This window comes from Chamaea fasciata, unplaced genomic scaffold (assembly GCF_029207755.1).
Source record: "Chamaea fasciata isolate MVZ Bird 193981 ecotype frontalis unplaced genomic scaffold, bChaFas1.0.hap1 SCAF_104, whole genome shotgun sequence".
NCBI lineage: Eukaryota > Metazoa > Chordata > Aves > Passeriformes > Sylviidae > Chamaea > Chamaea fasciata.
Window position 1 is genome coordinate 161,151 of NW_027094189.1, and position 24,672 is coordinate 185,822.

The 24,672-nt window shown below is 60.1% G+C and overlaps 2 protein-coding genes across 2 annotated transcripts; one reads left to right on the forward strand and one right to left on the reverse strand.

Moving 5' to 3' along the window:
- Nucleotides 1-1,406: 1,406 nt before the first annotated feature.
- On the forward strand, nucleotides 1,407-6,028 carry LOC136304508 (class I histocompatibility antigen, F10 alpha chain-like). The gene is made up of 8 exons (XM_066208019.1): nucleotides 1,407-1,492; nucleotides 2,498-2,761; nucleotides 3,189-3,464; nucleotides 3,805-4,077; nucleotides 4,163-4,270; nucleotides 4,368-4,403; nucleotides 4,515-4,547; nucleotides 5,252-6,028. The coding sequence occupies exons 1-8, from the start codon at nucleotides 1,417-1,419 to the stop codon at nucleotides 5,263-5,265; spliced, it is 1,080 nt and encodes a 359-aa protein (XP_066064116.1). The 5' UTR covers nucleotides 1,407-1,416; the 3' UTR covers nucleotides 5,266-6,028.
- Nucleotides 6,029-17,297: 11,269 nt separating this feature from the next.
- On the reverse strand, nucleotides 17,298-23,856 carry LOC136304521 (class I histocompatibility antigen, F10 alpha chain-like). Its single transcript, XM_066208041.1, has 8 exons — nucleotides 23,756-23,856; nucleotides 21,725-21,988; nucleotides 19,722-19,997; nucleotides 18,988-19,260; nucleotides 18,789-18,902; nucleotides 18,656-18,691; nucleotides 18,504-18,536; nucleotides 17,298-18,074 (listed from the first exon to the last, which is right to left on the reverse strand). The coding sequence occupies exons 1-8, from the start codon at nucleotides 23,829-23,831 to the stop codon at nucleotides 18,061-18,063; spliced, it is 1,086 nt and encodes a 361-aa protein (XP_066064138.1). The 5' UTR covers nucleotides 23,832-23,856; the 3' UTR covers nucleotides 17,298-18,060.
- Nucleotides 23,857-24,672: the final 816 nt, after the last annotated feature.

Consider the following 24,672-nt stretch of genomic DNA (forward strand, 5'->3'; position numbering starts at 1 on the left):
CTCACAATTCTCTTTAGATTTACTGTGCGGCTCGGGTTTGACGGATTCAAGGGGACACCACTTAATTTTGCCATCTTTTTTGACTGCCGCGTAGCCTCGCCCTGTCAGGACCAGTCTCCACCCATGCTCCCAGTCACCTAGTTGGTTCCTGATTACGACGGGTGGACCTTCTTCCAGTGCCTGCACTGCCCAGTGCTTCTGGATTGGGCTCTTCACCTCGTCTCCCCTGGAGAATTGATTCGGGGCCAACATGGCCGTGGCTAATAGGCGACCTTGGTCTGCTGGGGGAATGGCATTAGTAAAACCTTCTGCTTTAGCCAACGCTTCCAGCTTGGTTTTCAGAGTCTGATTTGCCCGTTCCAGGACTGCTTGACAGTAGGAGATGAGCTGTACTTGAATCATCCAGACTGAGCAATACGCTAGGCCTCTAGGCCGTGGCACTGAGGCCTGGGAGGTTGTGGCGCAGATAGAAATTAGCGCCAAGTGTGTGTCGCAGTAAAAATATTCACTTACGGTGTTGCAAGGGTCAAAGGGTTTCATAGTAGTTAACAAGTATAGTAATTGGTGTGGACATAGTAGCTGCCTTAAACAGTTTAATAAACAATAGGTGTTTGTATTCTTTCCTGGGCCTTGTACCAATGAGAATGTGTCTGGAAGTGTAAACAATATAGAGTGTATAAAACCTGCCACCTTACACGGAATAAAGGAGAAACGTAGCAGTGATCATATTGATTGGAGCTGCGTTTGCTCTCCCGGCTCCTTTCATTATTTCAGGGTTCCCCTGCGACTTTGCACGGGGACCCCACCGCGCTTCCATTTCTGGGCAAGCCCCCCATTCCTGGGCACGGAGACCCCCCTGAACGTTCATTTTGGGGCATCGGGACCCCCCTGAACCTCCGTTTTCAGGGGCCGGGACCCCTTAAATCCCGATTCCGCTGCACCAGGACCCCCCCGAGCCCCCCATTCCTGTGAACGGGACCCCCCTGCACCCCCTTACCCGGCACTGGGACCCCCTGCCCCCCTTCCCGCCATCCCGCCCTTCCCAGACCCCAGACCCGCCCTTGTCCTTCACCTTCGCACCCCCGGATCCCCCAAATTTCCGTGTCCCCCCCAGTTCTCCACTCCCGCCGCTGTTAAGGGGGGTCCCGGGGGGGTCCCAGGCGGCTCTCAGAGGGCTCCAGGGGGGTCGCAGCGGGGATCCAGAGGGATCCAGAGGAATTCCCTGGAATTCCCCGTCCCCTCTCCCCGTCCTCCCTCGGTCCCGCCTCTTCCGCGTTCCAACCTGCGAGACCGGGATCTGCCCGGCGACCGATGACGTCACTGACGATGCGGGTCGCCATTGGCCAGCACGGAATAAGGGAGCCAATGGCGGGGCCGAAAACGGGTGTGGGGGCGGGGCCGCAGCGGAGCGGCGCGATGGCTGCAGCGCTGGGGCTGGGGGGGCTCCTGGCGATCCTGGCGATCCTGGGGGGCCCTGGGGGCGCCACGAGAGGTGAGTGGGACCCCCCGAAACCGGGACCGCCCCGAACCGCAATTCCCGGGCACCGGGACGTCTCTGAACTTCCATTGCCGGGCACGGGAACAGCCCCTGAGCCCCGGTTGGGGTCCGGTGACTCCCCTTGAACCCCTTCCCCGGCACCGGGACCCCCCTGCACCCCGTTATCCGACACCGGGACCCCCCTGCGCCCCGTTATCCGACACCGGGACCCCCCTGAACCCCGTTATCCAAAACCGGGACCCCCCTGAACCCCGTTATCCGACACCGGGACCCCCCTGCACCCCGTTATCCGGGACCCCCCTGAACCCCGTTATCCCGGACCGGGACCCCCCTGCACCCCGTTAGCCGACACCGGGACCCCCCTGCACCCCGTTATCCGGGACCGGGGCCCCCCTGGACCCCGTTATCCGGGACCCCCCTGAACCCCGTTATCCGACACCGGGACCCCCCTGCACCCCGTTATCCGGGACCCCCCTGAACCCCGTTATCCCGGACTGGGACCCCCCTGCACCCCGTTAGCCGACACCGGGACCCCCCTGAACCCCGTTATACGGGACCGGGACCCCCCTGAACCCCGTTATCCGGGACCCCCCTGAACCCCGTTATACGGGACCGGGACCCCCCTGCACCCCGTTATCCGGGACCCCCCTGCACCCCGTTAACCGGGACTGGGACCCCCCCTCACCCCCGTCAGAGCTCTGGGAACCCCCTGCACCCCCTTATCTTGCTCTAATTCCTCTCTACACCCCCTTTCCCATCCATCTCACCTTCCCCAATCTCTCTTTTTCTTTGACTCTGAGACCCCCTGGACCCCCATTCCTGCTTTTCTCGGCCCCCAGCCCCCCTTCCCTCTGCATCACGGACCTCCGAGCCTCCTATTCCCAGGTCTCCCCACCTTGTGACCCGTCTTTCCTTGGCACTGGGGACCCCTGGACCCCATTCATTCCCCTTTCATTGATCCATGAGCCTTCAACCCTCCAAATCTCCGTGTCCCCCCAGTTCTCCACTCCCTGCATTACCTGGATGTGGCAGTGTCGGAGCCCAGCCCGGGGGTCCCCCAGTTCATGGCAATAGGGTTTGTGGATGGGATCCCCTTCGTGCGCTACGACAGCGAGCGGGGCCGGATGGAGCCGCTGACACAGTGGATGAAGGACGGAGCTGAGCCGGGATATTGGGATAGAGAGACCCAGAGCGGTGTGCAGAGCCAGCACGTGGCTGCCAGTGGCCTGGAGACACTGCGGGACCGGTACAACCAGAGCAGGGGTGAGTGGGGGATCTGTGGGGCTGGGATGGGATCTCTGGGGCTGGGATGGGATCTGTGGGGCTGGGATGGGATCTCTGGGGCTGGAATGGGATCCATGGGGCTGGAATGGAATCCTTGGAGCTGGGATGGGATCTCTAGGTTTTGGATGTGGATTCACAGGGCTCCAGGAGGCTGAGATGGGGATCCATTAGGATGGTGTGGGGTTTCTTGTGACCCATGGGCTTGCAACGTGGACCCATGGGGCTGAGATGGGATCTGTGGGGCCAGGTGGGGATCCGTGGGGTTGGGATGTGGATCCATGGGTCCCGGGGGCTGGGATGAAGTTCTGTGTGTCTCCATCAGACTCTGGGGTTCCATGGGGCTGGAATGGGGCTCTGTGGGGCTGGGACACAATTCCATGGGTCTCTGTGGCTACAATCCCCACAGGTCTCCACACATGGTTGCGAGTTTATGGCTGTGATCTCATGTCTGACGGGAGCGTCCGTGGATCCGAACGGTATGGCTACGACGGGCGGGATTTCATCTCCTTTGATCTGGGATCCGGGAGATTCGTGGCGGCCGACAGCGGTGCTGAGGTCACCAGGAGGCGCTGGGAACAGGACGGGACCGAGGCTGAACAATGGACAAATTACCTGGAGAACATCTGCCCAGAATGGCTCCAGAAATATGTCGGATACGGGCAGAAGGAGCTGGAGCGCAAAGGTGGGTGGGAATTTGGGATTTGGGAATGGAGGATTGGAGAACACGGTAACTCCTGTCAGAATTCCATGGGCAGATCTCACCCCCATCCCATTCCAGTGGGAATTTCGTGGTCAGATCTCACCCCCATCCCATTCCCATGGAAGTCCATGGGTAGATGTCATTTTTGTGCCATTCCTGTGGGAATTCCATAGGCAGATGTCACTATCATCCCGTGCCAATGGGAATTCCATGGGCAGATCTCACCCCCATCCCATTCCAGTGGGAATTCCATGGGCAGATCTCACCCCCATCCCATTCCCATGGAATTCCATGGATGCACCTCACCGTTATCCCATTCCAGAGCCCCCTGATGTCCACGTGTCCGGAAAAGAGGAACACGGGACGCTGATCTTGTCCTGCCACGCGTACGGATTCTATCCCAAGACCATCGCAGTCAACTGGATGAAGGGGGAGGAAATGTGGGATCAGGAGACGGAGTGGGGCGGGATCGTTCCCAACAGCGACGGCACCTTCCACACCTGGGCCAGGATCCAGGTGTTGCCGCAGGAGCGGGAGCAGTACCGGTGCCGGGTGGAGCATCCCGGAATGCTGGAGCCCGGGATCTTCGCTTGGGGTGAGGCTGGGAATGTGGGGATTGGGAATTGGGAATTCCCAGATGGGGATTCCCCTTCCCCTCCTCACCATCCCGCGTTTCCCAGAGCCGACACCTGGTGGGAATCTCACCGTGGTGGTCGCCGTGTCCGTCATCGCTGCCATCCTCATCCTCACTGTCCTGATTGGATTCCCCGGCTGGATGCGCCAATCCGGTAACACACGGGATGGGGGTCGGGAAGGGGCACGGATCCACCCGGCACCGTCCAGGAATCCTGTGCCGCTGACCCTGATCCCACTGTTTTTCCACAGGGAAGAGGGAGAAGAAGGGATACAACGTGGCAGCCGGTGAGTCCCAGTGGCGGATCCAGCTCTGGATCCCCTCTGTGCGGATCCCAGCATGGATCCTGGTGTGTGATTCCTGTTGGAATCTCTCTCATGGATCTTCTCTTTCTGCAGGAAACGATTTGGGAAACAACGGCTCGACCGCAGGTGTGGAGCGGGATCAGGGTGGGATTCCAGAGGGGGATCGGGGCAGGATGGACGGACTGGGATCAGGGAGGGATTCTGGATCAGAGCAGGGGTCCAGAGCGGGACCAGATGGAATTGGAGGGTGGGATCAGGGCTGGATTCTGGAGCGGGATCAGGTGGGATGGGTGGGGCAGGATTGGTGTGGGATGGATGGAGCGGGATCAGGGCTGGATTCCGGAAAAGAATCAGGTGGGATGGATGGAGCAGGGATAGAGCAGGATGGATGGGGCGGGATCTGATGGGATTCTGGATCAAGGCAGGATTCCAATGTGGGATCAGTTGGGAAGGATAGAGCGGGATCATGTGGGATGGATGGAGCAGGATCAGTTTGGGATTCCAGACAGGAATTGGGGCAGGATGGATGGGATGGGTTCCGTTGGGATGGATGGAGCAGGATTGGGGCAGGATTGGGGTGGGTTCTGATGGGATTCTGGATCAAGGCAGGATTCCAGTGTGGGGTCAGTTGGGATGGGATGGAGCAGGGATAGAGCAGGATGGATGGTGTGGGATCAGATTAGCATTCCAGAGAGGGATTGAGGCAGGATTGGGGTGGGATCAGGTGGGATTCGGGATCATCTCCCGCTCTCCATGGGCTCCAGCCAGGTCCATCCTTTGCGATGGGGACAGGGACAGGGTGACACCGTGACCCTCTCTCATCCCGGCAGGAATCACCGCCTGAGCGATCCACAGAGCTGGATCCAGCCCCTCCCTCTTCCAAGGAAAACTCAGAGCTGCCGACAGAGCTCATCCCGCTGCTCCCACCCACCCCACAGCTCCTGCCAACGGATCAATTTCCCATTTTCCAATGTTTTAAGGCCAAGAACGACGATTGTTCCCAATGCTTTATTTCTGGTGTGAAATTATCCTGCTTTGGGCAATAAATCCTGCTTGGGCAATTGCGGAATCCCTGGAACCCCTCAGGGGAAAATCCCGGGCCTCGCCTCGGAGGAATACACCGCAGAGTCTGGAAGAGAAGTCTTCTCCCCGCAGTGCCCTGTGACACGGTGTGACCTGCCCCAGGCTGGTCTCCCCTGTGCTCCCAATTCCCGCGGTTTCTCCTTTCCCTGGCCATGGTGCCCCTGGTGACCGTCCCGTTGTCCCCAAAGGTCTCTGCCCTTTGCCCTGCCCTTTGCCCTGTCCCCGTGCCCTCAAACCCTTGGTTCCTGACCTCTGTTCAGGCCTGTGCACAGCTCGTGGCCCGACCTTTGTTCCCGATCTCCCTTCGGCGCGCTGGAATGAACCTTTGCCGGAATTAATCCTGCCAAGGCCCTTCGGCCTCTCCTCGCTGAGCTCAGCCGTGGCGTGTGCGGGGCGTGGGCTTGACCGCCTCGCCTGAATTCCCCCCAGGTGGCTTTTCCACAGGAGATGGTTACTGGGAACCGGGCGGCAGCGACCGCCATCTAAGCCCACAGTGCTACAGGCAATAAATCCCCGTTCCCTCCTCCAGTGTCCGGCAGTTCCTCTCTGGGAGTCAGGAGTGGGAATGGGGATGGTGGGGACAGTGGGGACAGGGATGGGGACAGCAGGAGCAGGGTGGGGACACCAAAATCAGGTTGGGGACACCAGGAGCAGAGTGGGGACAGCAAAATCAGGTTGGGGACACCAGGAGCAGGGTGGGGACACCAAAATCAGGGTGGGGACACCAGGAGCAGATTGGGGACACCAATATCAGGTTGGGGACACCAAAATCAAGTTGGGGACACCAGGAGCAGGGTGGGGACACATGAAGGGGAATGGGGACACCAGGAGCAGGGTGGGGACACCAGGAGCAGGATGGGGACACCAGGAGCAGGGTGGGGACACCAGGAGCAGGGTGGGGACTTGCCGGTCACACCCAGCTCCATCCCCCGGGATTCATTTCCCGCTCTGTGTCCCATCCCCGAGGTGTCCCCAGGAGGGTTTGGCTGCGTCGGGCTCCTGGAGGGGCAGTGGGATGGGGAGTGGGACCTCGTTGTCCCCAAAGGTCCTTGAGTGTCCCGAAATCGGGGCTCGGGATCTCAGAGAGGTTCCCTGGCCGTGACCGCGGCCATGACACAACCCATGGCCGTGAGATGAGGGTGACCATGAGTGGCACAACCCTGAGATGACCATGAACATGGGATGGCCGTAACTGTGACCATGACCATGGGATGACCATGATACAACCACAACCTTGACCATGAGATGATTTGCACCAAGGGACGACCATGGGCTGGCCATGGCACAACCATGGCCTTGAGGTGGCCCTGATGTGATGTGATGAGATGACCATGAGGTGACAATGACATGATCTTGAGATGACCGTTACAGTGAGATGACCATGAGCATGTGATGGTGTAGATTAGGAAATGGCCGTCACCATGAGATGACCATAAGATGATTGTGACAATGAGATGACCGCGAGATGACCATGACACCACCATGGCCATGAATTGATGAAGGCCTTGAGATGACCATGACCATGAGATGACCATGACCATGAGATGACCACGACACAACCACAACCCTGACCACGAGATTATTTGGACCAAGAGACGACCATGGGTTGGCCATGGCACAACCACGGCCTTGAGGTGGCCCTGATATGATGGTGGCCATGAGGTGACAATGACATGACCATGAGATGACCGTGTCTTGGTTTGGCTAAACAGGTGTCTGCCAGGGAAAGCTGGAGTTTCCCTCGGAATGGAGAATGTAACCCGCCCCCGTTCCAAATTATTTTAATTTTGCCTTCAAAGGATTTTCAGGCAACGATTTGGCAATAGGAGTAGCACTTCTTTACTAGGAGTATTAAAAAAACAAATGTAGGAGTACAAAAAACAAGCAAACAAAACGAACAGAAAAATCGTAGACTCCCTGACAGAGTCAGGTGTTGGTCGGGGTGTTGGGTGCTGTCCACAGTGAGCCCTCGTGGAGTGGCAGAGGTGGTTCTGTGTGAGTAGAGATGGTCCTGTTAAAAATGGGTCCAGTAATGGCGAGATGGGGCCGGTCTTCCTTCGGGAATCCAGTGGAAAAACAGGGTTCCTGGTGTTCCTACGTCTCAGTTTTTATCTGGGTAGGAACGGTTTGGCTCCTCCCACTGGGTGGAGCATCTCCCAGTGGGATGATGTAATGTGTGATGTCACTGGTGAGCCTTGGTGGCCCATTAACAGAAGATACACCCCCGGATGGGGATAAGGGACACTGGGATGATGTAATGTGTGATGTCATTGGTGAGCCTTAATGGCCCATTAACAGAAGATAACCCCCAGGGGAGATAAGGAACATTGGGATGATGTAATGTGCGATGTCATTGGTGAACCTTGGTGGCCCATTAACAGCAGATATCCCCCAGAGGGGATAAGGGACACTGGGATGATGTAATGCGTGATGTCATTGGTGAGCCTTGGTGGCCCATTAACAGCAGATATCCCCCAGAGGGGATAAGGGACACTGGGATGATGTAATGTGTGATGTCATTGGTGAGCCTTAAGGGCCCATTTACAGGAGATAAGGGACACTGGGATGATGTAACATATGATGTCATTGATGAGCCTTGGTGGCCCATTAACAGCAGATATCCCCCAGAGGGGATAAGGAACACTGGGATGATGTAATGCGTGATGTCATTGGTGAGCCTTGGTGGCCCATTAACAGCAGATATCCCCCAGAGGGGATAAGGAACACTGGGATGATGTAATGCGTGATGTCATTGGTGAGCCTTGGTGGCCCATTAACAGAAGATATCCCCCGGAGGGGATAAGGAACACTGGGATGATGTAATGCGTGATGTCATTGGTGAGCCTTGGTGGCCCATTAACAGCAGATATCCCCCAGAGGGGATAAGGAACACTGGGATGATGTAATGCGTGATGTCATTGGTGTGCCTTGGTGGCCCATTAACAGCAGATATCCCCCAGAGGGGATAAGGAACACTGGGATGATGTAATGCGTGATGTCATTGGTGAGCCTTGGTGGCCCATTAACAACAGATATCCCCCAGAGGGGATAAGGAACACTGGGATGATGTAATGCGTGATGTCATTGGTGAGCCTTAAGGGCCCATTTACAGCAGATAAGGGACACTGGGATGATGTAATGCGTGATGTCATTGGTGTGCCTTGGTGGCCCATTAACAGCAGATATCCCCCAGAGGGGATAAGGAACACTTGGATGATGTCATGTGTGATGTCATTGTTTTACCTTCTGTACAACAAAATGGCGGCTCCCTGTGCCTTTCCATACAACAAAATGGCGGCTCCCTGCACTTTTCCATACAACAAAATGGCGGCTCCCTGCACTTTTCTGCCGCTGGCGGTTACATTTGTTTCTCTTTTACTTACAGAGTTTTTGCCCATAAGTTTCTAGGAACCTAACTACTGGCTACTTGTGGGTCCTTCAAAAGGGCAAAGTGGCCGAAGGAGAGGAGTTGTAGCACCTGGCTACAATTCTTTTGTCTCGGGGAGTTTTCTCTCGGAGCGGGAAGATACCGAGAGTCTTGGGGGCAGGTAAACGACAGGGCTGGGGGCCGATGCGCTCTCTCTCGTTTCCGGCATCAGGAGAGGACTTAATTGCTTAATTGTTGCTTAATTGGAGCTGTTGCTGGCTGCGAGGAGGATTCACCGTGTTACAAACGCGTATTATAAAATTGGCTTCTCGCACAAACTAAAATGAATGCTGTGTGTATAACGGGGGAAGGTTTTGCTGTATTAATATAATTTCTTTAATTGTCTGCTATTAACAGGGCTTAGTGATGTGATGAACATGTATTTCTAGGTTGCAGCACAATATTCAAATAGAAACCGTGTGATGCAAGATGCTTTTTGTGGCTAACCCAGAAAGAACGGGAATTATCATCGGGAAATTCCCCACATTCTTGGATTATCGGGATGAAGATAACGGCGACAGACCCCAGAGCTCCAAAGGAAGAATTTATCGATCCTTCTGTAATCAGAGAATGGGACATGAGGCGCCACCAAGGAAATTTAATCTACAAGGAGTAATGAAATGCTAAACGGGTAAAATGGGGGCAGGTTGGAGGGGTTGTGGCCAATTCAACGACCTGAGGAGAGCCCTCTACGGTTTGAATATCATCTGATTCCCCAAATTTTATTTGCTTGGTTTTGCCACGCTCGGACTGATTCGTGCGCTTTTCCCGATCCGTCCGTGAAGAGAGTTACAGCACTCAAAGGCTCTTCACTCAGACAAGGGTTTTTCTCTAAATCCGGTTTTGCGTGCAAGAATTTGCGGCCTGGGCGATGAATGGAACAAACACTTGAGTGATTTAACAACGCGTTCTGCAAATCCTGTGAATTTTGCAAAGCCCAGTCAAGGTGATCTCTTCTTTTCACACGGTAGTGGTTTCACGTTCGCGGATTTTTGTTTCCCAGTTTTGGCGCAGTGGTTTGAGTGTCCACCAGAATCATTTACTCTCTTCTGCTGTGAGATAAGATTAGGAGAAAAGCAAAGCAGGCCCACATCTTTAAAAGTATAAAAGTTTAATTAAAAAACACTAAAAGAAAGGAACGCGAATGAAAATGAAACCTTTAAAACACTTCTCCTCCCGCCACAACTGTTCGCTTTCCCCACTGACACCATAAAGAGACAAACCCTGGGATTTTCAGTCAGTTTCACCACTCTAAAATAATCTTTCATCGGTTCTCAGGGAGAGGAGCCGCTCTCAGAACTCCCATGGAGACACTGACACAAGTCCCACGTCACGGATCCGCAGCCGCCCGGGGAATTCTGCAAACCGTGAAGTCGTTCCCATTGGCAGCTTTTCCCACAACTGCAAACGGGCCGTGGACTCCTGCAAACTCATGGGGCGTCATTTTTAAAGGTGAACGGCTCCAAAAGCCACGGGTGTTTTTGTCAGGGCTGGAATCAAAGCTCGTGCCACGAAATATTGGCAAACTGTGGGACGGTTTCTCATCTCTTGCGGCAAAAACACCCAGCGGTACCTTTGCAGTGGTTCTCCTCTGTCGATGGCTGGAACCGAAAAGGAAAATCCAGGAGCATCCTCTGGATCCACCGGAATGATAAAAAACCCCCAAACTTTGAAGCCGATGACAACAAGAGGCCAGTCTCTCGGAATCACTGAGAGAGAAGGAAATCCAGGTCGTAAATGCCTCACGTCCTCTACCGCTTTGTTGATCTTCCTCAAGTCGTGAAGCGATCTCCAGGAATCACGCGAGTCTTCTTCTGAATGAAAACAACTGGGGAATTCCAGGGACTGTCCGTGGGTTTGATGTGGCCTTTTTTTTGTAGCCGTTCGCTAATTTTTTGAGCGCATTCCATTTTTTCTGTTCGAGGCGCCACTGATCCATCCAGACGGGCCGATTGGTTTTCCATAATAACTTAATACTGATAACCTAATACCGATAACCCAATACTGATAGCCTAACAACGAGCGGCAGGCGTCGCTGTGGTTTCCATCACAAACCCATTTCTACTTTAGTTTCCCACTGGCACAACACGTCTCTCCCCCACACTGTCCCAGAGCTCCTTCCCCACCAAGGGACGGGTGGTCGCCGCCTTTCCTGTGGGACCTGTGACAGTAATCACGGATTCACTCGGATGACACACTGCAGTTCCTCCAAACCCTTTGAGGCGACGCTCCTCTGCCATCAGCTTCCAGTTGCTCGGCCAGACCTCAGGAGAAACCACGGTGACACACGCCCCCGTGTCCAGCATGCCTGTAACCTCCACCGTTTCGCCGGACCCCACGTGTGTCAGACTGCACGTCAGCTCTATCCGTTCACCGGTGACACGTTTTACCCAACGGACATGAGGGCTAAAGCCCTCAGAAGGCATTTCTCCGTATCCAGCTCGCTCATTTCTATTCATTGGCAGTGCAATAGCAACAGCTATTGGTGTTTTTGGTTGAATTACCACCGGGGCCTTGCGAACAAGAGCGAAGACTCTCAGCTCTTCGTTAAAATTTGCTGAAACGACGGCTGGAATAATGTGAGTCCAAGAGTTCTCTTCCTGTCCTTGCCTATAATCAGAAAGTCCTGTCTTTTTTTTGAAACACCAGTGACCCCTACGGCGATGCCTCTGTGGCAAGAGTTTTTGAAAGAATATGTCAGTTTGGAAGTCGCCAGTTCGCACCGTGTCCCTGGGGGTAAGAAGTGGGGGCGGATTACGAGGCGGCCGGCGGTGTCACAAACGGCACAGGGCTCGGGTTTTCCCCAGGTATCCTCAGGTTGTTCAGGTGTTCCTGTCATTGAGATGCTGTTACTTGTTTCGCCACACGATGGCGCTGTGCGCTGTTTTTTACACGGGCCTGGGGTGTCCTCAATGGCTTCTTGTCGCCGCTTGGCCACCGAGCGGCCACCGGGGTCACCAGGGCTACTGGGGCCACCAGAGCTAATGGGGCCAACAGAGCTAATGGGGCCACCAGGGATAACGAGGCCACCAGAGATAACGGGGCCACCAGGGATAACGGGGCCACCAGAGATAACGGGGCCACCAGGGATAACGGGGCCACCAGAGATAACGGGGCCACCAGAGATAACGGGGCCACCAGGGATAACGGGGCCACCAGGGCGAACGGGGCCACCAGAGATAACGGGGCCACCAGAGCTAATGGGGCCACCAGGGATAACGGGGCCACCAGAGATAACGGGGCCACCAGAGATAACGGGGCCACCAGGGATAACGGGGCCACCAGAGATAACGGGGCCACCAGGGATAACGGGGCCACCAGGGATAACGGGGCCACCAGAGATAACGGGGCCACCAGGGATAACGGGGCCACCAGGGATAATGGGGCCACCAGGGATAACGGGGCCACCAGAGCTAATGGGGCCACCAGAGATAATGGGGCCACCAGAGATAATGGGGCCACCAGGGATAACGGGGCCACCAGGGCGAACGGGGCCACCAGGGATAACGGGGCCACCAGGGATAACAGGGCCACCAGGGATAATGGGGCCACCAGGGATAATGGGGCCACCAGGGATAACGGGGCCACCAGAGCTAATGGGGCCACCAGAGATAACAGAGCCACCAGAGCTAATGGGGCCACCAGAGCTAACGGGGCCACCAGGGCCACTGGGGCCAGCAGGGCCAGGCCTCGAGAGGAGGTTGTAGACGTCCCAAAGTGTCGCCGGCAGGTCACGCGTGGCCAGGCAGCGGCTGGCCTCACAAAGCCGCTCCACCTCGGCCACTGCCGCCACCAGGGCCTTGATGGACGCGGGGGACGCCTCCTGTGTCCCCTTCAGGAGGCCCTCGACGTACCCCAGCCGGTACAGCAGCTCCCAGGGGAACGCGCTGAGTTTCTCGCACGCGGCCACCACGCGCCCCAGCAGCCTCAGGGCCTCCTCCAGCCAGCGTCCCCTCCTGGTGGCCGCCCCCGCCCGCCCGGTGGCCACCACCACGGCCGTCACCTTCCAGGTGATCAGGAGCCCGGTGACCTCCTTAATGAGGCGGACGGAGCTCTTCAAGAGCAGCGACGCGGACGCCCGCCAGGCGCGCAGCGCGGCTCTCACGCCGGCCCAGGTGAGCCTCGGTGTGGCCGCGAGGGCGGGCAGGGCCACACAGGTGAACGCGCCGTGCTCCAGGGCGTCCCGGAGGGTCCAGGTGAACTCGCTCAGGGCTGCGTGCAGGGATTCCGGGGACACGGACAGCCGCACGTCGCTGCGCGGCGCGGTCACAACGGCCACCAGCTCGCCCAGGGCGGCCGCCACGTCCACCTGGGCCTGCAGCACCTGGGGAGGGGACAGGGGAGGTGGCGGGGACATCGTGGTCTCCTGGGGTGGCCCCTGTGCCTGCCTGGGGTCCCCTTTGTCCCCTCCCTGCAGGGCTCTGCTGTCCCCTCAGTCCCTTTGTCACCCCCTTGTCCACTCTGCCACCCCCTGCTCTCCACTCCTGCCACCCCCCTGCTGTCCCCTTTGACCCCAATCCTCCCAGGACCCCCCGCACCCCACCTGGGACCCCCAAACCCCACCCGGGACCCCCAAACACCACCAGGACGCCCAAAACCCCACCTGGGACCTCCAAACTCCACCTGGGACCCCCAAACCCCACCTGGGACTCCCCAAAACCCCACCTGGGACCCCCAAACCCCACCTGGGACTCCCCAAAACCCCCCTAGGAGCCCCGAAACGCCACCTGGGACCCCCAAACACCTCCAGAACTCCCAAAACCCCACCGGGACCCTCCAAACCAAACTTGGGACCCCCCAAAACCCCACCTGGGACCCCCCAAACGCCTCCACGACCCCAGAACCCCACCGGAACCCCCCAAAACCCACCTGGGACCCCCAAACCCCACCTGAGATCCCCCCAAACTCCACCTGGGACCCCCCAAAACCCCACCTGGGACCCCCCAAACCCCACCTGGGACCCCCAAACCCCACCTGAGATCCCCCCAAACTCCACCTGGGACCCCCCAAACCCCACCTGGGACCCCCAAACCCCACCTGAGATCCCCCCAAATCCCACCTGGGACTCCCCAAAACCCCCCTAGGAGCCCCGAAACGCCACCTGGGACCCCCCAAACTCCACCTGGGACCCCCAAACCCCTCCAGGACCGTCCAACCCCCCCCCAGGACCCCCTGCCACCCTCCTCATCCCCTCTGCCACCCGCCGTGTCCCCCCCCGTCCCCTCCCGCCCCCCCCCGCGCCGGGATTGTCGCACCCCGCGGGGCTCCTGGGCCGCCGGGGACATTCCGGGGACACTCTGGGGACACTCTGGGGACACTGGCGGGGTGCGGACACGCCTGGAGCGGCACTCGGCGACACACCGGGAAGTGTCGCGGCACGGGAATGGGCGTGGTGTTGTGATGTCATCGCCCCGCCCCCTCCGCCGGGTCACGGCCACGCCCAGCGACACTGCGGGGACACGGGGACAGCGCGCAGGTGGCACCGGGGACGCGGCAGTGCCACCGCTTCCAGCCCAGTGCCACCAGCCCGGTGCCAGCCCGCTGTCCTCAGTGTCATCCCAGTGTCCCCAGTGCCATCCCAGTGTCCCCAGTGCCATCCCAGCGTCCCCAGTGCTGTCCCAGTGTCCCCAGTGCCATCCCAGCGTCCCCAGTGCTGTCCCAGTGTCCCCAGTGCCATCCCAGTGTCCCCAGTGCTGTCCCAGTGTCCCCAGTGTCATCCCAGTGTCCCCAGTCCCATCCCAGTGTCCCCGTCCCAGTGTCCCCAATCCCGTCCCAGCGTCTCCAGTCCCATCCCAGTGTCCCCAGTCCCATCCCAGTGTCCCCAGTGCTGTCCCAGTGTCCCCAGTCCCATCCCAGTGTCACCACTTCCAGCCCAGTGCCACCAACCCAGTGTCCCCAGTTCTGTCCCGGTGTCACCAACCCGGTTCCAGCCCACTGCCCCCAGTCCCATCCCAGTGTCCCCTCCCAGTGTCCCCAGTGCCATCCCAGTGTCCCCAATCCCGTCCCAGTGTCCCCAGTGCCATCCCAGTGTCCCCAGTCCTGTCCCAGTGTCCCCAGTCCCATCCCAGTGTCCTCTCCCAGTGTCCCCAGTCCTGTCCCAGTGCCACCAGTCCCCATCCCCGTGTCCCCAGTGTTTTGGGTTTTTTGGGAAGATCCCAGGGGGGTTTAGAGGGTCCCGGGGGGGGGGGGGGGTTGAGGGGTCCCAGGTGGGGTTTGGGGGGTCCCAGGTGAGGTTTGGGGGGTCCCAGGTGGAGTTTGGGGGGTCCCGGGTGCGGTTTGGGGGGGTCCCAGGTGAGGTTTGGGGGGTCCCAGGTGGGGTTTGGGGGGGTCCCGGGTGGGGTTTGGGGGGTCCCGGGTGGGGTTTGGGGGTCCCAGGTGGGGTTTGGGGGGTCCCAGGTGGAGTTTGGGGGGGTCCCGGGTGGGGTTTGGGGGGTCCCAGGTGGGGTTTGGGGGGTCCCGGGTGGGGTTTGGGGGGTCCCAGGTGGGGTTTGGGGGGCCCAGGTGCGGTTTGGGTGGGAGGGGGAAAGGATGAACCCCAGAGGTTGACCACGCCCCCTTTTAGGCACCGCCCCTTATTCCTGGACACGCCCACTGCGCTCTCCTCTCATTGCTCCTCCCCTTTCAACCTTTCAGTTCCGCGTTCTGGCCCCGCCCCTCCCAAGGCCCCGCCCCACGTAGCCTTGGCCACACCCCCGGGTGGCTTTTTATCAGTTTTTTATCAACCAAAAACCGCCACAAATCGACCCGAAAACACAAACCCGGGCAGGGTCACGGTCACTCTCCTCTCACGGCCAGGGAACCTCTCTGAGATCCCGAGCCCCGATTTCGGGACACTCAAGGACCTTTGGGGACAACGAGGTCCCACTCCCCATCCCACTGCCCCTCCAGGAGCCCGACACAGCCAAACCCTCCTGGGGACACCCCGGGGATGGGACACAGAGCGGGAAATGAATCCCGGAGGATGGAGCTGGGTGTGACCGGCAAGTCCCCACCCTGCTCCTGGTGTCCCCATCCTGCTCCTGGTGTCCCCATCCTGCTCCTGGTATCCCCACCCTGCTCCTGGTGTCCCCACCCTGCTCCTGGTGTCCCCATCCTGCTCCTGGTGTCCCCACCCTGCTCCTGGTGTCCCCATCCTGCTCCTGGTATCCCCACCCTGCTCCTGGTGTCCCCACCCTGCTCCTGGTATCCCCACCCTGCTCCTGGTGTCCCCACCCTGCTCCTGGTGTCCCCGCTCCCCTCCATGTGTCCCCATCCTGCTCCTGGTGTCCCCACCCTGCTCCTGGTGTCCCCACCCTGCTCCTAGTGTCCCCATCCTGCTCCTGGTGTCCCCATCCTGCTCCTGGTATCCCCACACTGCTCCTGGTGTCCCCACACTGCTCCTGGTGTCCCCATCCTGCTCCTGGTATCCCCACACTGCTCCTGGTGTCCCCACCCTGCTCCTGGTGTCCCCGTTCCCCTCCATGTGTCCCCACCCTGCTCCTGGTGTCCCCGCTCCCCTCCATGTGTCCCCATCCTGCTCCTGGTGTCCCCGCTCCCCTCCATGTGTCCCCATCCTGCTCCTGGTGTCCCCGCTCCCCTTCATGTGTCCCCACCCTGCTCCTGGTGTCCCCACCCTGCTCCTGGTGTCCCCTGTCCCCTTCATGTGTCCCCACCCTGCCCCTGGTGTCCCCACTCTGCTCCTGGTGTCCCCACCCTGCTCCTGGCGTCCCCTGTCCCCTTCATGTGTCCCCACCCCTGTTCCTGGTGTTCCCATCCCAGTCCCGGTGTCCCCAGCCTGATTTTGGTGTCCCCACACTGCTCCTGGTGTCCCCACCCTGCTCCTGGCGTCCCCATTGCCCTTCATGTGTCCCCACACTGCTCCTGGTGTTCCCATCCCAGTCCTGGTGTCCCCACCCTGCTCCTGGTGTCCACAACCTGATTTTGGTGTCCCCACCCTGCTCCTGGTGTCCCCATTCCCCTTCATGTGTCCCCACCCTGCTCCTGGTGTCCCCACCCTGCTCCTGGTGTCCCCATCCTGCTCCTGGCATCCCCATTCCCCTTCATGTGTCCCCACCCTTATTCCTGGTGTCCTTATCCTGTTCCTGGTGTCCCCTGACCCCTTCACGTGTCCCCACCCCTGTTCCTGGTGTTCCCATCACAGTCCTGGTATCCCGAACCTGATTTTGGTGTCCCCAACCTGCTCCTGGTGTCCCCAACCTGATTTTGCTCTCCCCACTCTGCTCCTGGTGTCCCCACCCTGATTTTGGTGTCCCCAACCTGCTCCTGGTGTCCCCACCCTGCTCCTGGTGTCCCCATCCCCGTCCCCACTGTCCCCACCATCCCCATTCCCACTCCTGACTCCCAGAGAGGAACTGCCGGACACTGGAGGAGGGAACGGGGATTTATTGCCTGTAGCACTGTGGGCTTAGATGGCGGTCGCTGCCGCCCGGTTCCCAGTAACCATCTCCTGTGGAAAAGCCACCTGGGGGGAATTCAGGCGAGGCGGTCAAGCCCACGCCCCGCACACGCCACGGCTGAGCTCAGCAAGGAGAGGCCGAAGGGCCTTGGCAGGATTAATTCCGGCAAAGGTTCATTCCAGCACGCCGAAGGGAGATCGGGAACAAAGGTCGGGCCACGAGCTGTGCACAGGCCTGAACAGAGGTCAGGAACCAAGGGTTTGAGGGCACGGGGACAGGGCAAAGGGCAGGGCAAAGGGCAGAGACCTTTGGGGACAACGGGACGGTCACCAGGGGCACCATGGCCAGGGAAAGGAGAAACCGCGGGAATTGGGAGCACAGGGGAGACCAGCCTGGGGCAGGTCACACCGTGTCACAGGGCACCGCGGGGAGAAGACTTCTCTTCCAGACTCTGCGGTGTATTCCTCCAAGGCGAGACCCGGGATTTTCCCCTGAGGGGTTCCAGGGATTCCGCAATTGCCCAAGCAGGATTTATTGCCCAAAGCAGGATAATTTCACACCAGAAATAAAGCATTGGGAACAATCGTCGTTCTTGGCTTTAAAACATTGGAAAATGGGAAATTGATCCGTTGGCAGGAGCTGTGGGGTGGGTGGGAGCAGCGGGATGAGCTCTGTCGGCAGCTCTGAGTTTTCCTTGGAAGAGGGAGGGGCTGGATCCAGCTCTGTGGATCGCTCAGGCGGTGATTCCTGCCGGGATGAGAGAGGGTCACGGTGTCACCCTGTCCCCGTCCCCATCGCAAAGGATGGACCTGGCTGGAGCCCATGGAGAGTGGGAGATGATCCCGAATCCCACCTGATCCCACCCCAATCCTGCCTCAATCCCTCTCTGGAATTCTAATCTGATCCCGCCCCATCCATCCTGCTCCAACCCCGCTCCATCCATCCCACCTGATTCTTTTCCGGAATCCAGCCCTGATCCCGCTCCACCCATCCCACACCAATCGTGCCCCATCCATCCCACCTGATCCCGCTCCAGAATCCAGCCCTGATCCCACTCTCCAATTCCATCTGATCCCGCTCCGGACCCCTGCTCTGATCCAGAATCCCTCCCTGATCCCAGTCCGTCCATCCTGCCCCGATCCCCCTCTGGAATCCCACCCTGATCCCGCTCCACACCTGCGGTCAAGCCTTTGGTTTCCAAATCTTTTCCTGCAGAAAGAGAAGATCCATGAGATTCCAGCACGGATCACACACCAGGATTAACCCCAGGATCCATGCTGGGATCCGCACAGAGGGGATCCAGAGCTGGATCCGCCACTGGGACTCACCGGCTGCCATGTTGTATCCCTTCTTCTCCCTCTTCCCTGTGGAAAAACAGTGGGATCAGGGTCAGCGGCACAGGATTCCTGGACGGTGCCGGGTGGATCCGTGCCCCTTCCCGACCCCCATCCCGTGTGTTACCGGATTGGCGCTTCCAGACGAAGAATCCAATGAGGACAGTGAGGATGAGGATGAGGATGACAGCGATGACGGACACGGCGACCACCACGGTGAGATTCCCGCCAGGTGTCGGCTCTGGGAAACGCGGGATGGTGAGGAGGGGAAGGGGAATCCCCATCTGGGAATTCCCAATTCCCAATCCCCACATTCCCAGCCTCACCCCAAGCGAAGATCCCGGGCTCCAGCATTCCAGGATGCTCCACCCGGCACCGGTACTGCTCCCGCTCCTGCGGCAACACCTCGATCCTGGCCCAGGTGTGGAAGGTGCCGTCGCTGTTGGGAACGATCCCGCCCCACTCCGTCTCCTGATCCCACATTTCCTCCCCCTTCATCCAGTTGACTGCGATGGTCTTGGGATAGAATCCGTACGCGTGGCAGGACAAGATCAGCGTCCCGTGTTCCTCTTTTCCGGACACATGGACATCAGGGGGCTCTGGAATGGGATAACGGTGAGGTGCATCCGTGGAATTCCATGGGAATGGGATGGGGGTGAGATCTGCCCATGGAATTCCCACTGGAATGGGATGGGGGTGAGATCTGCCTATGGAATTCCATGGGAATGGGATGGGGGTGAGATCTGCCCGTGGAATTCCCACCGGAATGGGACGAAAAGGACATCTACCCGTGGAATTCCATGGGAATGGGATACGGGGGAGGTCTACCCATGGATTTCCCACTGGAATTTGATGGGGGGGAGATCTGATCGTGGAATTCCCTCACGAATGGGATGGAGATGACATATTCCCATGGAATTCCCACTGGAATGGGATGGGGGGGAGGTCTACCCATGATTTCCCACTGGAATTTGATGGGGGTGAGATCTGCCCATGGAATTCTGACAGGAGTTACCGTGTTCTCCAATCCACCCTTCCCAAATCCCAAATTCCCACCCACCTTTGCGCTCCAGCTCCTTCTGCCCGTATCCGACGTATTTCTGGAGCCATTCTGGGCAGATGTTCTCCAGGTAATTTGTCAGTCTCTCAGCCTCGGTCCCGTCCTGTTCCCAGCGCCTCCTGGTGATCTCAGCACCGCTGTCGGCCGCCACGAATCTCCCGGATCCCAGATCAAAGGAGATGAAATCCCGCCCGTCGTAGCCATAATGGGAGGATCCATGGACGCTCCCATCAGACATGAGGTCACAGCCACTAACTCGCAACCATGTGTGGAGACCTGTGGGGATTGTACCCACAAAGACCCATGGAATTGTGTCCCAGCCCCACAGAGCCTCATCCCAGCTCCATGGACCCCATGGATGCACATTCCAGCCCCACAGGATGGATCTCAACCTGGCCCCACAGATCCCATCCCAGCCCCACAGATCCCATCCCAGCCCCGTGAAGCCCCAGAGTCTAATGGAGACCCCCAGAGCCAAATCCCAGCCCCATGGACCCCATGGATCCACATCCCAACCCCATGGATCCCCACCTGGCCCCACGGATCCCATCTCAGCCCCACGGGTCCACGTTGCAAGCCCATGGGTCACAAGAAACCCCACACCATCCTAATGGATCCCCATCTCAGCCTCCTGGAGCCCTGTGAATCCACATCCAAAACCTAGAGATCCCATCACAGCCCCATGGATCCCATCCCCGCCCCATGGATCCCATCCCAGCCCCATGGATCCAAACCTGGCCCCATGGATCCCATCCCAGCCCCACAGACCCCATCCCAGCCCTATGGATCCCATTCCAGCCCCACAGATCCCATCCCAGCCCCATGGATCCCATCCCAGCCCCATGGATCCCATCCCAGCCCCACAGATCCCATCCCAGCCCCCCAGGGATCCCATCCCAGCCCCCCAGGGATCCCATCCCAGCCCCATGGATCCAAACCTGGCCCCATGGATCCCATCCCAGCCCCACAGATCCCATCCCAGCCCCACAGATCCCATCCCAGCCCCATGGATCCCATTCCAGCCCCATGGATCCCATCCCAGCCCCATGGATCCCATTCCAGCCCCACAGATCCCATCCGAGCCCCATGGATCCCATCCCAGCCCCACGGATCCCATCCCAGCCCCACGGATCCCATCCCAGCCCCATGGATCCCATTCCGGCCCCACAGATCCCATCCAAGCCCTACGGATCCCATCCCAGCCCCACGGATCCCATCCCAGCCCCACGGATCCCATCCCAGCCCTACGGATCCCATCCCAGCCCCATGGATCCCATCCCAGCTCCATGGATCCCATCCCAGCCCCATGGATCCCATCCCAGCCCCATGGATCCCATCCCAGCCCCATGGATCCCATTCCAGCCCCATGGATCCCATCCCAGCCCTATGGATCCCATCCCAGCCCCACAGATCCCATCCCAGCCCCATGGATCCCATCCCAGCCCTATGGATCCCATCCCAGCCCCATGGATCCCATTCCAGCCCCACAGATCCCATCCCAGCCCTATGGATCCCATTCCAGTCCCACAGATCCCATCCCAGTCCCACGGATCCCATCCCAGCCCCACAGATCCCATCCCAGCCCCATGGATCCCATCCCAGCCCCATGGATCCCATTCCAGCCCCACAGATCCCATCCCAGCCCCATCGATCCCATCCCAGCCCCGTGGATCCCATCCCAGCCCCATGGATCCCATTCCAGCCTTATGGATCCCATCCCAGCCCCATGGATCCCATCCCAGCCCCAAGGATCCCATTCCAGCCTTATGGATCCCATTCCAGCCTTATGGATCCCATTCCAGCCCCACAGATCCCATCCCAGCCCCACGGATCCCATCCCAGCCCCATGGATGCCATCCCAGCCCTACGGATCCCATCCCAGCCCCATGGATCCCATCCCAGCCCCATGGATGCCATCCCAGCCCCATGGATCCCATCCCAGCCCCACAGATCCCATCCCAGCCCCAGGGATCCCATCCCAGCCCCACAGATCCCCCACTCACCCCTGCTCTGGTTGTACCGGTCCCGCAGTATCTCCAGGTTCGTGGCATACCAGTGCTGGTTCTGCACACCAGTCTGGGTCTCTCTATCCCAATATCCCGGCTCGGCTCCGTCCTTCATCCACTGTGTCAGTGGCACCACCTGGCCCCACTCGCTGTCGTACCGTGTGATGGGGATCCCATCCACAAACCCAACAGACATGAACTGGGGGACCCCCGGGCCGGGCTCCGACACTGCCACATGCAGGTAACGCAGGGAGTGGAGAACTGGGGGGACACGGAGATTTGGGGGGTTGAGGGCTCATGGATCAATGAAAGGGGAACGAATGGGGTCCAGGGGTCCCCAGTGCCAAGGAAAGACGGGTCACAAGGTGGGGAGACCTGGGAATAGGAGGCTTGGGGGTCCGTGATGCAGAGGAAAGGGGGGCTGGGGGCCGAGAAAAGCAGGAATGGGGGTCCAGGGGGTCTCAGTGTGAAGGAAAAGGGGGATCGGGGAAGGTGGGATGGATGGGAAAGGGGGTGTAGAGCAGAAGGAGGTGCAGGGGGGTCCCCGTGCCCAGGGATGGAAATTCAGGGGGGTCCCAGCGCCCAGAATCCCCCCAGGGATCCCCCACGAGCCCCAGGAACCTCCCAGACCCCCTGGGACCCCCCAGGCACAGGGTGGGGAACTGGGGGGACGCAGAGATTGGGGGGTCTGGGGGCGTCCGAGGGTCGGGAAACGGAACCGGGAGAGCCGGGAAGGGTCCGAGGTTCAAGGAAGGGACCGGGAGAGGCGGGACGGGGGATCCAGGGGGTCCCTGCGCCCACCAAAGGGGCTCCGGGGGTCCCCGCGGCTGAGGAAAGTGGGGTCTGGGAGCTGGGAAAGGCGGGAATGGGGCTCCAGGGGGGCCCGGGGTCACGGCAAAGGGGGGGCTGGGGCTGGGAGCGGCGGGCGGGTCCCGGGATCGCGGTTTGGGAGACGCGAAAGCGAAACGGGAGGAAAGGGGAATTCCAGGGAATTCATCTGGATCCCCGCTGAGACCCCCTGGGAGCCCCTGGAATGCCCTTCCAGGAAATGCCGGGAATGGAGAACTGGGGGGACACGGAAATTTGGGAGATCTGGGGGGTCCAAAAGCCGAGGAAAAGGGCGGGTGTGGGGTCTGGGAAATGCGGGAAGGCGGAAAAGGGGCTGCGGGGGGGTCCCGGTGCCGGATAACGGGGTGCGGGGGGATCCCGGTGCCCGGAAATTCAGATTTAAGAGCGTTCCAGTGCCCAAAAACTTTCCTTCCCAAAATTCGGGGTTCAAGGGAGTTCCGGGGCCCGAAAACGGCGGTTCAGGGGGGGCCGGTGCCCAGAAATGGGGTACAGGGGGGTCTCTGTGCCAGATAAGGTGGTTCAGGGGGGTCCCGGTGCCGGATAACGGGGTTCAGGGGGGTCCCGGTGCCGGATAACGGGGTTCAGGGGGGTCCCGGTGCCGGATAACGGGGTTCAGGGGGGTTCCGGTGTCGGATAACGGGGTGCGGGGGGGTTCCGGTGCTGGAGAAGGGAGAACAGGGGGGTCCCCGTGCCCTGGAATGGGGGGTCAGGGGGAGTTTCCTTCTCGGAATTCGGGGTGCAGGAGGGTCCTGGTGCCCAGAAATGGGGGTTCAGGAGGGTCCCGGTCCCGGATAACGGAGTTCAGGGGGGTCCCGGTCCCGGATAACGGGGTGAAGGGGGGTCCCGGTCCCGGATAACGGGGTTCAGGAGGGTCCCGGTCCCGGATAACGGGGTGCAGGGGGGTCCCGGTGCCGGATAACGGGGTTCAGGGGGGTCCCGGTCCCGGATAACGGGGTTCAGGGGGGTCCCAGTCCCGGATAACGGGGTTCAGGGGGGTCCCGGTGTCGGATAACGGGGTTCAGGGGGGTCCCGGTGCCGGGGAAGGGGTTCAAGGGGGGTCACCGGACCCCAACCGGGGCTCAGGGGCTGTTCCCGTGCCCGGCAATGGAAGTTCAGAGACGTCCCGGTGCCCGGGAATTGCGGTTCGGGGCGGTCCCGGTTTCGGGGGGTCCCACTCACCTCTCGTGGCGCCCCCAGGGCCCCCCAGGATCGCCAGGATCGCCAGGAGCCCCCCCAGCCCCAGCGCTGCAGCCATCGCTCCGCTCCGCTGGGACACTGCTCGGAAATCTGGCCACGCCCCAGCCCCGGCCCCGCCCCCAGCCCCGCCTGCGGCCCCGCCATTGGCTCCCCTATTCCAGGCTAGCCAATGGTGACCAGCACTGTCAGTGACGTCACCGGTCGCCGGGCAGATCCCGGTCTCGCAGGTTGGGACGCGGAAGAGGCGGGAAAGAGGGAGCGCGGGGGGGGAGGGGACGGGGAATTCCTGGGAATTCCTCTGGATCCCTCTGGATCCCCGCTGCGACCCCCTGGAGCCCTCTGAGAACCGCCTGGGACCCCCCCGGGACCCCCCCTAACAGCGGCGGGAGTGGAGAACTGGGGGGGACACGGAAATTTGGGGGATCCGGGGGTGCGAAGGTGAAGGACAAGGGCGGGTCTGGGGTCTGGGAAGGGCGGGATGGCGGGAAGGGGGGCAGGGGGTCCCAGTGCCGGGTAAGGGGGTGCAGGGGGGTCCCGTTCACAGGAATGGGGGGCTCGGGGGGGTCCTGGTGCAGGGAAATCAGGGTCCAGGGGCTCCCGGTGTCCGGGAAATGGGGTTCAGGGGGTCCCGGTGCCCAGGAATGGGGGTTCAGGGGGTCCCGGTGCCCAGGAATGGGGGTTCAGGGGGTCCCGGTCCCCGGGAATTGGGGTCCAGGGGGTCCCTTCCCGAGTTCCCGGGTTCAAGGGCTCCCGGTCCCTGAAAACGGAGGTTCAGGGGGGTCCCGGTGCCCCGAAATGAACGTTCAGGGGGGTCCCGGTGCCCAGGAACGGGGGGCTCGCCCAGAAATGGAAGCTCGGGGGGTCCCCGTGCCCAGGAATTGCGGGTCAGGGGGGTCCCG